Below are 13712 nucleotides of genomic sequence, written 5' to 3'. Positions count from 1 at the left end.
GAAATCTCGCCCGGCTCCTTTAAATTCCCCCAAGCACACCCAAACCCTCCCATGGGTTCCCATGGCAACATCTTCCAGGGGCTCGGTATATGAGGCCGTTTGATTGTCCCTTGTAAAATAGTGTATAATGTATGGACCTTATTTTAATTTCTGTCTGGTGTTATTGATCTGTCTTTAATGATAGTTAATTAAAGCAATCGTATAATTGATAGAATCTCATCTCTGTTTATCACCCTCCTCTGATCTTCTCTCTCTCTCTCTTTCTCTCTATTAATAAAATGAAGGTGAGGCATTAGTATCCCACACTTGTACACTGAGAAAAGATAGATGTTTACTATCAGTAGCCCTTTACTGAGAAGGTTCCTGTTCTCCATCAGGATATCAAGAGAGATGATCAGTGACAGTGATGGACTCAAGGCAGGCGTTATAAAATCTGTGACAAATGTGTAACTCTTAATTTTTGGTGACATTCACAAGACCATTCGGAAAAAGGTTTGAGGCCATTAAAGGGTTTCCTTGTTTTATTCATTTGCTTGTTTCAAATGTGGTTTGTGCTACTAAGTTCAGTTTTAAGGGGGAAATTCTGGCAAATGTGTTGACTTTGAGTTGAGTTTAAAGCCCTGAAGTCCTTTCATATTTCACAGCTCATTACCAAAACAGGCTCGGCTTTGGATCCAAGATGCTCACTTCTACAAGATCAGATATCACATAAATCCAATAAAAACTGAGACCCTGTTGGACCATGTCCTGACTGTTTAGCGGAAGTGACATTTTAATTTTCCCTGGAGGTCCTCTTATATGGATATCACTGATAACTAGGGCTGCAGCTAACAATTGTTTTTAATATCAAGTAATTGTTTAGTCTACAAAACATAATAAAAAAAAAATGCCCATCACACGCAGAGCCAAAGGCGATGCCTTCAAAAGTCTAATTTTGCTCAACTGAGAGTTCAAAACTCAAAGACATTCAATTTACAGTAATATGACAACAAGCAAACAAGCACTGTGTCCCATTTTAAGAGGCTGAAATCAGATAATGTTAATAATGTTTGGCTTTTATCTTAATTATTTACTATTTCTTTTACTTCATGATATTTTTTGCACTTCTATTTTCTATTCTGCAATCTATTATATTTATTGTGGCGTGGTGTCCAACTGTCTACAGAACTCTCTAAAGTTCAATGAATAAATCATAACAGACAGATTTACTTTTTAACTTCTGGACCACTCTATCTTTGAGGCAACTATGGGAAAGAGTAAGCCTGTTTATTTTTCTTTCTTTAACGCTACAACCTACACTCCTCTCACTGCAGAGTGAACAAATCTTCGGACCAGACCTTTATCTGATGTCCTTGTTCAGCAGGAGGCTGCGATTTATTGGCCTCTGCACCCACAGCTCTCCATGACCTAACAGACCCTGCTCTTCCACTCCATGCAGGGTGAACACTGCTGCAAGCCCTCCAACCTGCAGTCATGGTTCAAGAGCTCCCTCTACTGATGCATCTCAGCAATGCATGGTAAAAGCTCGCACTCTGGTATTAGAGGACTCCTAAATACATTTCTAATGATGTCAGCCATTTTTGCCTGAGAGAGAAAATTAAAATTAGGAAAAAAAAGCCCAGTAATCTCACAAAAGTAGTTTATTGTGCCTCTTACTGTTTATATGGCTTTTCTTTTTATGACAAGAGTTGACATAAACAGAGGGTAGACAACACCTTGGCCATGTTGAAAAACAAAAACATAAAACAACATAATCTCAATGTTCTGCCTGCATTACCATCATTAACATCTTGACGGCCCAGCACAGAGAGAAGGGATGAGGTCATCACACACAAGATTTTGTATGACAGCACCATGCCGAGGACATTCACCCAATGACTGAAAACATGTTATGGCATTCACACTCACATGTTCGCCCGCCCGCACGCACACACACACGCACACACACGCAACTCATAATGAGGAGACCTGCCCATATTCAGTTGATGAGACCTCTCACCGCTACAGAAAGAATGTTCATATTGCTTCAAAGAGAGACAGGAAAAAAAAAAAAAACCCTCTGTACTGTATATCAGCCGCACTCTCCCAGCTGATGGCCAACAGAGACATTTTGGCAATAAAGAAATGATACATGAGAACACATAATCCTCCACAGCTCCTTTAAAGAGAGGTGAGGATGGACACAAGAAGACAAGATGATATAATGGCTTTTGGGATGAGAAGGCAGTTTGCTGCATGGATGCCAGCGAGAGCACAGGCAGGGCAGTGATGATGATGATGATGATGCTGATGATGATGATGATTTGTCCACCTCTAGGAGAGTCAGACTGGCATCCATGCTGTTTTTCAGACTTGTCACCTTCTATGTACACGCAGAGGAGTTGAGCTGATCAAAACGGAGTCAAGAATACACACATAAATATTGCCTGTTTCTAGCGTGCCTGAGAGCAGCTAGGGTTTGGTCCTTACTGAAAAGCCCTGAGTCTGATTCCAAAATGTCTTCCATAAGGATTCCTGCTTTTTTTTTTTGCATAATGTTGCTACTGTGTGTGGATGTTTTTGTCCGTGCTGAACGTGTGCATGTGTGATTTGTCTGCTGACATCATCAGGGACTGATCTAAGGTTGATTGTGTTGAATATGTTGACATTGTCATCAGTTTGGACGTGCTGACAGAGATTTAAGCTCACAGACGGTAACTCTACTCTACTCTCAGCGGATGAGATGTGCCTCACTTGAATAGAGGATCACAAAAGTGCTACATATACGGTGTAAAGTGTAAATCTCTGTCCGGGCACTTGATGCCAGGTCAGCACATCTGCTACAGCTGAGCGTAGAGTGAAAGGAGTGTATGTATGCGTTTGTGTGTATATACTGTGCGTGAGATCGTGGGTGTGCTTGTGTTGGTGCATGTGTGAGTGAGCACTCTGCTGCGGGGATCGCTGGATCGTGGCTGGAGTCCCTGCCAGTAGTCAAACTCATGCTCCAAAGATGACTTCTCCTAACTTTGGCACAAAGATACTTACTTACCGCATTGACAGAGAGCAAAAGAGAATAATGCCAATTCCCTGATAACAGAAACTGATTAAGTCACTGCAACATAACAATAGTCCTCTGGGTTGATTATCATTGACATCCACAGTGAGCCAAAGTGCCCAAAAAAGCCCCAGCTAAGCATATGTAGCTGCTAAGGAAGACCCAGCCAGTTCTGATTACCCTTCTTTCCCTCTGAATATCTTCTCAGGAAAGCTCTTCAAAGAAAAAAAAAACTTGTCTAAAGGAGTCATATATAAAACCAGAATAACAAATAAAGACAAAAATATAATGGTATATAGATATGTATGGACTTATTCCTAAATTGGAAAAAAAAAGAAAAACTGAAAACAATATTCAAAAGCAATAACCACAAGAACAAAAGATTAGCATACTCGATTTGGTTTTGCCCTGTACTCTTTTCTTTTGAGAAATGTGCTTGTTGTAATCCATCGGAATCAACTGCTCAGTTCTGGTGTCTGGTTTGGCCGTTCCCCTATTTAGATATAAACAACAATAGTGGAAAAAAAGACATTTCGCTTTCTCAAAGAGGTTGTGTTCTTATTGTCACCTTATCTTCCCTCTTGGCTATGCCAGGAGTTCATACGGTTTACTGTCATCTCTCCTTTACTTTATTTTTCTGTAGTTCACTTGTCATGGACCATGAGGCCTGAGTTAGAAAGTGTCTGTACACATAAGGCTCTGCTGTGCTCCACTGTGGAGGACACAGTGATGTGCAGTAAGGAGAGAGAAAGGAGAAAAGGGAAGGCCAGCATTTTCTTGAGGTGGGAGAGTAAGTGAGGTTGTGTGTTTGTGTCTACGCATGTATGTGTGTGTGTGTGTGTGTGTGTGTATGTGTGTGTGTGTGTGTATGTGTTTGAACTTGAATGCACATGAGTGTGTTTATGTGTGAAATGCTCTGTTCACTGCGCCCTCCCAACAAGGCCTTTCCTCGACCCATCTATGGCATCCAGAACCCCCCAGGGCTCCCCATCACTGTCCGAGCCCCTGTCTCGCTCTTCATCCCCCACGTCGTCATCGTCGTCTTCGTCCTCCTCCTCCGGCGATGGCTCGCTGCCGTTCTCTGTGGCCCAGCTGTCCTCCTCGTCCTCAGCCTCCTGCTTCAGGACCAGGGCTGGTGGTGGTGGAGGCGGCGGCGGTGGCGGAGGAGGCGGGCTCTCGTTGGACTCTGTTTGGTCCTCGAAGGCCTCTGGGTTTTCGAGCATCTCCCTGATCAAAGGAGGCATTGGCCCTGGGATCTCCATCTTCAGAGTGATGGCTCTCTCTGCACCTGGAGGCAGGAAAACAAGGTTGATGGTAGATAATTAGCAATGGTGGTTTAGGAACACTGTGTCTCAATCTATATGTTTGCTGACAATGCATGTGTGTGGCAGATTGGTTATGACTGACAGGCCTTTTCAGAATCAGAATTTGTTGTACTCTCTTCATACTAACCCTTTGTGCTGATGCCCCTGAGGTCGGTGATCTTCATCAGCATGCGGGGGAACATGTGAGGTTTGTTGGGGCGACGGCGACGGGCATAGATCTTCAGAGCCTCAAGTAAAGGTTCTTGCAGCTTATCCACTTTCTGGGGCTCCTCTAGATCCATGCGGTCTGATGAAGAGAGCAGAATAAACATATTGTTATTGATTATCTACATGAATTATCCATTTTCATATAAGAATTGCAGGAAGGTTACAAATCAAAACAAATATTTACTAAAACTACTCTTTCTTTACAGTTGATATCATCATTGTGCATGTGTACACTGCAGTACCTCCACAGATGAGGCAGATGGCACTGAGGAGGCCGGTTTCTGTGTCATCCATCTCCAGGGGTAGAAGCTGGCCAGCAAAAGCAAACACCAGGTCTGTGAGTGGTCCGAAGCCGGCATTGTGCATCTGAGTCCGGTTCAGAGTCAGGCCATCTGAGAAGGTCATAGTGTCCTGTTCTGGAGTGTAGCGTGTGCAGATCCTCAGCATCTGTGAGCAAAAGTGGAAAACGTTGTAAGCGTTGAGTAAAATATGATGTAAAGGCCATATAAGAAGGTTCTTTATTATCTGAAGTAGCTAAACAGATAGATATCAGCTCCAAGTGTCACTATTTCTGAGTAACTTTTCTTATGCCAACTTCAGTATGATCTGTATTACTTGTACTTGGGCAAACTACCCTGCATTACCACCTTACACCACCAGAGGCCAGTACTCCCTCATCTGTCAAGTAATTTGTTTGTAAGAAAAAGGCCCTTTGGCAGTGAAAGTGAGGAGGACAAAAGGGAAAAATGAAGACAAAAGTTCCTCACCAGTATGTCCAGGCAGGCCGACTTAAGTAGAGTAATCTGGTCAGCGATAGTGAGGGTGGTGAAACCTGGCAGCCGCTTGGCAAATTCCACAATCTTGATGATGCATTTGGTGGAGAGCTCACTGAATTTGTCCCATAAACCGAGATCCAGCTGGACACGGTGGTCTGAGCTGGAGTTCTGAACACACACACACACACACACACACACACACACACACATACACAGATTAGCGAGTGGTTACAAAGATGGTGCGCAACCGTGCTTGCGTCAAGAGTGAGTGTGTCCAAGCTTCACAACACATTTACATTTTACATCAATCACAGGAAAAAAAAAATCCATTTACATGTTGCATCAATCATTCAGAGGCCACACAGATGGCTTAATGGGGAACTGAATTAGTTAAACCACCACTATGTTGGGAAAGCTACGGTAAATTTTCGTCTTTGCATGCAATTTGGGAGCTCTCAGTGACGGCATAGCTTTGAGAATGTTGCCACACACAGTATGACTGAACAGTGGTTTATAAAGGATGTGTGTGTGTGTGAGAGAGAGACTTACGGTGGTGTATTTGCCCAACTGGCAAAGTGACGGGAAGGTTTCTTGGTGAGCTTTGCTGACTTTATTGACCAACTCCTCTAGCTCTCCACTTAGCTCATAGCTTTCTGGAAGCACCACCTCCTCCTTCACATCCTTCTTCTTTTTGTTTCTGTCATTACGCACAGCTATGTAAAGAAAAAAAACAAAGTAGTAGTAGTTAGAGTAGAGATTCACCATGACTACGCACAAAATTCTGTCCTCATCCAATTTCAGAGTTCAGCTACAGAATGTTCATCCCCTTTATCTGTGATCACATGTAAAAACATCCACAGCGCTCGTGCTCTGTGTCTTTCGCCACTGTCAAGGACATTGTGCTCACTAGTGGAAACCAGAACTCAGTAGCATCTGAGGTTGCTCTTAACAGTATTAACATATTTCCTACAGCACGACACGGACACAGGCTATCTCTTTCTTATCGCCCGCTCTCTTCCTTGCCCATCTCTCTATCCTCTTGACCGGTGCACATGAGCCAGTCTCCACTCTCTCCCTCTCTGCCTCTTCTCCCTCCTCCCATACTTTCCTTCCTCTCAGGATATCCAGTAATAGCAGAAGCACAATGTGATCCCGGTCTTAACACACATCCCACACAAACATTACACCCACATACATGTCCCACGGGCTCCCGTGAGGGGCAAGAAACTGCCATTTACACACCACTGTCCACACACAAGGTCAAACTAAAGAGGGTTCTTTGATTTGGCAAACGACGTGAATCGTGCCGCCATTAACTTTGTCAAAACTCCAAATTTTGCTTTCTGCTCTGTTGTCTTTATGAATGAAAGCAGTGTCTGTGCTGGCCAGAGAGGCGAGGCGTTGTGGTGAAACAGGAAGTCAGAATCATTTCGTAAAGCGATTAGTCATATGATTGGTACAGTGCCCAGCCTCGCCCTGATCACCACCCCTGGAAGGCTCATCATCTGCCTCTGTCTCCCTGCTGCATACTTTCCAAGAGTCTCTGACTGAGCATTAATACGTCAACAGCTTCACACTGTGTGAATCAAGTCAGATCTTTTGTTTGGCAGTTTGAAAGCAAAATCAGATCCGAGTAAAGTAGAATTAAAATATCAATGTCTCCAGGGTATGTATGTCTACAATATTTGAAAGCAGAAAGTATGTGTTCATGTACACACATGTTTTTTTTATGTGTATAGGGTGAGTAAATATCCATGTTTTGTGGGTCTCTCTGCCTCTTGGGACTCCAGTCCTGGAGGGCTCACCTTCCTTGGACATGCCGACCTCAAAGCACTTCTGCAGCCTGCAGTACTGGCAGCGGTTGCGTGTGACCTTGTTAATCTGACAGTTCTTGTCTCGGTGGCAGGTGTACACCATGTTCTTCTGGATACTGCGGCGGAAGAAACCCTGGAGCATCAGGAAGCAAGAGACAAAAGGGGAGAGGGCAAGAGAGAGAGAGGCGGAGAGGGGGAGAGAGAGAGATTGTGTATTTTAGTCAAGTCATCAAATCAAGAATGTGACATTTAACTGTCTCTCTTTTACAGTCACCCTTCTTTCATCTCTTTTTTTCTTATCTGAATCCAGAAAAGCATTTCAAGCATTATCATGATTGGGCCTTTTCATTTTCTTTTTCTTTGTCTTAGTGATTTTTCAAACTACAATCCAACACATACTACAGAAGTAGCTGCAGACTGCCTACAAGGCATTTTTCTTCTTATCTTGATGAAAAGGCAGGTAACTAATAACTCTTGCAACCCAGCATTTTTCTAAATGTATGTATCCACACAATGCAGAGCTCCAAAGAATCAGGCAGGTTCCTCTCACCTTGCAGCCCTCACAGGAGCTGACCCCATAGTGGTACCCTGAGGACTTGTCCTGGCACACAAAGCAGGGCTTGTAGATACGAGGTGGGGGAGGGGGAGACGGAGAACTGGGTACCATCTCCTCTGAGCTGGTGCTCTGGGTCTCCACCGCTATGGACAAAAAACCAACAAAAAGAAAGAAAGAAAGAAAGCAGAGCACATGAGCACATGATTTTGCACAAGTCATTGTCCAACAGCTACTGTGGAGTCACGTGTGCACATATCAATACATGTAGCAGATGTGGGTAGTCAAGTGCTTTTAACTGCATTCAAACATGATATGCCGACTGACATTTTCTTTTCCATTTGATTTGTGTGACCTGCAAAAGATGCTATGTAACAGTTGATTTTGCCTGTAGGTGGATTGAGATACATCATCACATACTCTTTTTTAGCATGTCTCCCTTATAAGAGAGAGAAAGATGGATACAGTATGAACACCAGGCAACAGTTTCTATCTCCATGCAGCAAATACCACCCTAAGGGGCAGCACTCAGGTGCATATTTGGGGAGATTATTGTTTCGTGTGAACACAGAGAAACAAAGGGAGGATGACTGTCTGACAACTGGGACAAAACTGTTTTTTACAGCAGTAAGCAAGAGTACCGGTGATTGACAGCTTCTCTGATAAGGACCAGAAAAAGAGTGAGATGTTGCAGCCAGGAGTAAAAGCTGGCTCTTCCTCATTCCATAGATTGACGCCAGCACATGATGACATCTTGCACACACAGAGTCGACACATGCCAAACACAAATGCGTGCAAAGCCGTTGTTAAGGTTTCCTTCTACCTTTCAGACTGGAACACAACTGTGACGTCAGCGCTACCTCGAGTCACATACTTGCTATGGTACATTAAACTTCACTATGTTCCAAAGTGGAATACACATAGGCTCTTTTTGGATGTGCGAGTGTGCAGCGTATGGATTCCATACTTCCCCTGAGAAACGTAAGCTGCTGCACACACACATGACCAGACCCTCATCACACATGCTAGCCTGCACAAACTCACAGGCACACATGTTACTCGGGGGAAGTATGGAATCCATACGCTGTGCACTTGAACATCCACTTACCCACTAGCACCTCTTTCAACTTTCACCCTTGGTTACCCTCAAACTTCAACCCCCCAACTCGGCATCCCACTACCCCCTGACACACAAACCCTATTTTCTCTTGTTTCCTGGCCCTAAATTCCTCAGTGCAGCCCTGCTAGGTTTTAATAGAGGCCTAGGCTCGTAAGGCGGCCTATAAAGGCAGTCCCATGGCTGGACTGGAGGCCCCAGCTCGGCTGGCCTAAACTTTATTAGGACTCGGTCACCTTGGGCAGCTATTCACACCACCAGCTGTAGCTCCCAGCCCGTAAAAAAAGCCAATCATAAAATAAAAAACAGGGAGGCTCTAAAATTCTAACTTTTACTGCCCCCACCTCCCCCCAGCACCTTCAATGGAAAGCACAGAGGGCTAGCCTAAACTTAACCTACAACCCCCCCCCTCTTCTCACTCACACCCAAGGCTGAGGCAAAAACCACCAGCTTGGCTTTTTACAAGAGAGGGGAGACTTCAAAAAGAAGAAAAAAAGGGGGCATAAAATGCGGAATTTGATAAAAAACAGAGAAAGGGGCAGAGGGGGAAAAGGGGAGGAGAGGACACAGTTGCTCCTGAGGGCAAGTCTTGTTCAAGACTGAGCTGACCATAACTACCACTTCTGCCATGACTGGCCAGCTACTACCTCATTAATGATACTAACAGAAATATGCCAGACATTTTCATTTGTTGCCTGCTGCTCAAACATCTGTTTCTCATATGTGTTTTTATATTTGACAATTCAAAATCCACAATCAAATTCCCCTTTGAAAGCCTTACTTTGCTGGAGGCAAAGATGTTTTCCATTAGATTTAAGAGTGATCCCAAAGCCAAATGTGCAAATCAATCTTAAACCTGAAGTTTACGCCCGCTGAATGTTTCTACAGCAGTTCTCATATCTTCCTGGCCAGAATGTAACAAAGCAGCAGGGTCAGTGGGAGAGCAGAAACCCTCTGAACGTGCCATGAACCTCTGTGTTTATGCAATAACAACAGCAGCAAATGAGGCTCCAGACCGAGCGCTGACAACCCCTTAGAAAAGGACAAACCATATGTGGCGTCAAGTAACGAACACTGACTGACACCGTCTAAATGGAGAAAGAAAGCGAGCCAAAGAGAGAAACGCCATCCCGGAGAAAAGTCGGACAGCAGCGAGAGAGAAAATACATCAGGCTCCGTCAACACGTTGAACCTGGTTCCTGCCAGAGAACATGACTCCTGTGCCCGCCTCCTGGACTTTGCCTCATTCAGCCCACTCTATCCAAATCCCCCTCACCACTTACCCCAGGGCGCCACAGTGAGAGGGCCCATTGAGGCAGCCGCCCTGAACCCCTTTCCCCAGTGTCCTCAACTCAGCTCATCACTGTTTAGAAAACAAAGCCCTGTGAAATGAGAGGCCCTCCTTATCAGCGCTCTGAGGCCTGGGGCACCATTTGCATGACAATCCGCCGGCCGAGGCCTGTGAGCCGATGACGGACGGATGAGATGAGAGGAGTGGGTTAGGTGGGTGGCTGCTGTTGTTGGGGGAGGAGAAGAGGATAAGAGAGGCAAGAAGGAGGTATAGTTGAGTTACCAGTAGCCACTGTTCGTTTCCTGCTAAGTATCAGTTTACTCCCTAATCCCTTCTCTCAGTGCTCTCTATGCACAAGTGGCCCAGCTGCACTGACCAGGCCTAATCCCCTGGCCATATACACACACAGATACTATTTAATGGCTACAAACTACACACATGCTCACAGGAGGATAATATTCACTGGCTACAACCTAGCAAACACACACAACACTCCCCCCCCCCACATTACCCTAAAGTGGAGTGAGATGTGCAGTACATCATTCAGTACATCATTCTCCGCAACCTCATTAGATGTAAAACGTAACTGCACATGACAGAAATAGCTATTTAGCTGAAGGTGACTTCAACTAGGTCAATTACATTAAATTCTAGGTCAAGTGAGTTGGGCCAATCCACATCCCTTTAGGTTCATTGGATAGAATAGGAGACAAAAAGAGAGAACAGGAAGAGATAATATAGAAAAACAAGTGACTTTCTGGTAACAGTAAAGCTGCCTGTTGTTCACTCGACTGAAAAGGGGAGTGTTTTTAATGTATGTGAGTAAAGGCATGACTATGCAGCTCGTGTTTTATGTTGCAACACACTCCTTTTTAACTGAGTAGCATATGACATTCTGGCAGGGAAACAAGTTTTCTTTCACAATAGGCATGCAGATTTTGTCTACGTGACTCGATCTGTGTGATTTGAATCTTTAGTGGGTCACTGTTCCAGAGTGTTTCTGTGTGAGGACAGTGCAGTACATGAGTGCATGACAAAGATATATTTGTAGGTGTTCACTTCTGTGTTTATGTCATTTGCGTGTGTGCCACTGCAGCCAGGGGCGCAACTCACTCTCTGCAGCCTCTATTTGATTTGCAAATGCAGGACGGTTCATAACAGTGCAGCAGCAAGCTCCACTGTTCCCCATTAAAATATCCTTCTCTCTCTCTGTGTGGGTGTGTGTGTGTGTGTGTGTGTGTGTGTGTGTGTGGCTCACTGTATTCATGTTCTTTCTCTATTCGTGTTAAACTGCAAGCACGGGCATGTGGGGTCTTTGTTTCCATCTCTACCTTCATTAAACAGCCTGCACAGCTTGCGAGTTCTTGTCAAATGCACCGAGCAGTAAAAGAGTGTGTGAGACTTGGAGGGAGTGTGTGAGAGAGGGGCACACAGTAGGGCTCACTCTGAAAAGAGGGGCGGGTACTGGGCAGACAACAGTGGCAGAAGGGGAGCAGATTGAGAGAGGATGGTGAACAGTGGGCTGGAAGACTTGCTGGCACACTAGGTGGGGCCTTTGAGGGTGCCCTTGGCCCTCTACCCCATGGCAGAGGCTACAGCACTGCAGGGTGCTCACTGAGTGACCATCAGCACACCAAAAGATTTCCGTGAAGAACTTGGCTTCATGAAAGAGGAAAAGAAAGTACCACACCCTTGTCAGTGGTGCCAGCATGTTTCGCTCTCCTTTTCTATTTCTCTGCCCACGTCTTCCTGTCATCCCTCTGAGACTTCTGCTACAAGGTTCTACACAACAGACTTTGTTTCCTTCCTCTTGTCAGTACCAGTCTTTCCGGAGGATCTCCGTCACTGCTTTTGTAGCCACTTCTCTGTGTCCCTCACTGTTACACCTTCTTACACCAGCTTTCATTTCCCACAGGTCGAATAGTACTGCTGCTCTGTTCAAGCTCTGCTGCACACAGTTGAGTCACCTGCGAGCTTTTAGGTGGTGGGAGGTCTGTCAAATCTCTGTTGTGTTGAGTTACACAAGCACTTTCAATATAACAAGCTTGCAACTGAGAAAGAAATAGTTTATATGGTGGAGAAGTCAAAGCTGGGAGGAGGATGGGAGGAATGTGTGTGTGTGTGTGTGTGTGTTGACAGGGAGAGGGGGATGCTTTTATTAAAGGTGCTGAGCAGTTGCAATGCCTTTCAACAGCTGTCAGAAAGCTCATTACCTGGGCTCCTACAGACACACACACGCATTCGCTCACAGGCCTGTAAAGAGGCCCCGCAAAGCTGTCTTTTACAACAAGGTCTATGATAAAGCAGGGCTGCTGACCAGGAGATGGCTCAGGTTTAAGCAGTGAAAACACACCAAGCTGGCCAGGAGTAGTGAGAAAACAGACATTAACACACACACCCCTCCAGGAATTTACACCCAGAACCAGCAGAAAGTCATGAAAAAGAGACAGACCCATGTGTGAATGCACATGATGCACACATATGATCCGAGACCAGATGTATTTGTGGAGTAGAACATTTTGGCGTGTGTTCATAGCTGCCATGAGTGATAATGACAAAACTCTGGACTTCAGAGAGTGACACAACATGACATGGCATACAAACTCCTGCCAACACACACACTTCACACTTCTTTATCTATAGCTCCACCAAAGAAAGCATACAAGCAGAGCAAAGCAGAAAAGGCAGCAGGTGGGATAAGCCTGTATCCTCAGGGCACATTTTAAAAAGTGGAATTACCCTTGCAGACTGGTGGTGCTCTCAAAACACCCTTTCTTCTTTACAGCACCTCATAAAGGGCCTTTTGATATTTTCTTGATGGAGTCGGCCAAGCCAACATTTGGCAGCAAGCACCCCCCTTTTCCTGCACCACACAACCCTGTCAAGAAACACACAAGTTGGCTTCAAACAGACCAACTTGCCCTGTCCCCCATGAACCCAGGAAAAAAGGTTTCCTTCAAATGTCCTTGTACAAAACCTGAGGAAGGAGGTATTAAAAATTTCAATGAAAGGATTTTAGTCAGTCGCCTTATATGGATAGTGCAGGAAAAAGCAGTCAGTCAAGTGCAAGTCTGTGGAAAAAATATGCCCCCTCATCCCTGTGGTGAGCTCCAGCTGACTCTTCATCTGCCCACCAGAAGACAGAGAGGAACACAGCTTTCCTCCAGTGACTGCAGAGTGAACCCAAACCTGGCAATCCGGCGCAGGCCTGGGCCATTGATCATGTCAAAAAGACAGGGCAGCTCACGGGCAGGCGAGGAAGCAGACAGAGAGCGGAGGCCGGCAGACAGGCGAGGTGAGGAGAGAGGAGAAGAGAGGAGAGTCATCGAGGCAAACCCTGAGTCTTTGATCCTCAGGTTGTTTCTCGTCCTTCCAGACTTCCTCTCACCATCTGTAGCCTTGGCTCTCACCTGTCTGTCTCTGGCAAGGCCACTAGCGCTCGTTCAATTGCTATTGCTTCCTCCCCACAACAATAGAAACCTACAAAAGTAGAAGTAGCCCAGCCATGGCTGTAGCCTCGCTCTGTCAGAGGAAGTGAGGGGAAAGGAGGATAACGTAAACAACAACAGTAGTACTCACTCCGAGTCATTGGGGA

General features: G+C 45.2%; 1 protein-coding gene across 3 annotated transcripts in view; it reads right to left on the bottom strand.

Annotated features, from left to right (window-relative positions):
• Positions 1-1622: 1622 nt before the first annotated feature.
• The window catches only part of rarga (retinoic acid receptor gamma a), a 42033-nt gene continuing 29943 nt past the window's right edge, over positions 1623-13712 (bottom strand). For all 3 annotated transcript variants that reach the window (XM_070839174.1, XM_070839173.1, XM_070839175.1), the window contains 7 exons: positions 7707-7855; positions 7148-7289; positions 5892-6055; positions 5334-5510; positions 4809-5013; positions 4487-4645; positions 1623-4322 (listed from right to left, as the gene is read on the bottom strand). In XM_070839174.1, the coding sequence (XP_070695275.1) occupies positions 3955-4322; positions 4487-4645; positions 4809-5013; positions 5334-5510; positions 5892-6055; positions 7148-7289; positions 7707-7855 (1364 nt within the window). In that variant the 3' untranslated portion in view covers positions 1623-3954. The remainder of the gene's footprint in view (positions 4323-4486; positions 4646-4808; positions 5014-5333; positions 5511-5891; positions 6056-7147; positions 7290-7706; positions 7856-13712) is intronic.

The sequence above is a fragment of the Pempheris klunzingeri genome, chromosome 11 (genome assembly GCF_042242105.1).
Source record: "Pempheris klunzingeri isolate RE-2024b chromosome 11, fPemKlu1.hap1, whole genome shotgun sequence".
Lineage (NCBI taxonomy): Eukaryota > Metazoa > Chordata > Actinopteri > Acropomatiformes > Pempheridae > Pempheris > Pempheris klunzingeri.
This window is presented reverse-complemented; position numbering and strand designations above follow the sequence as displayed.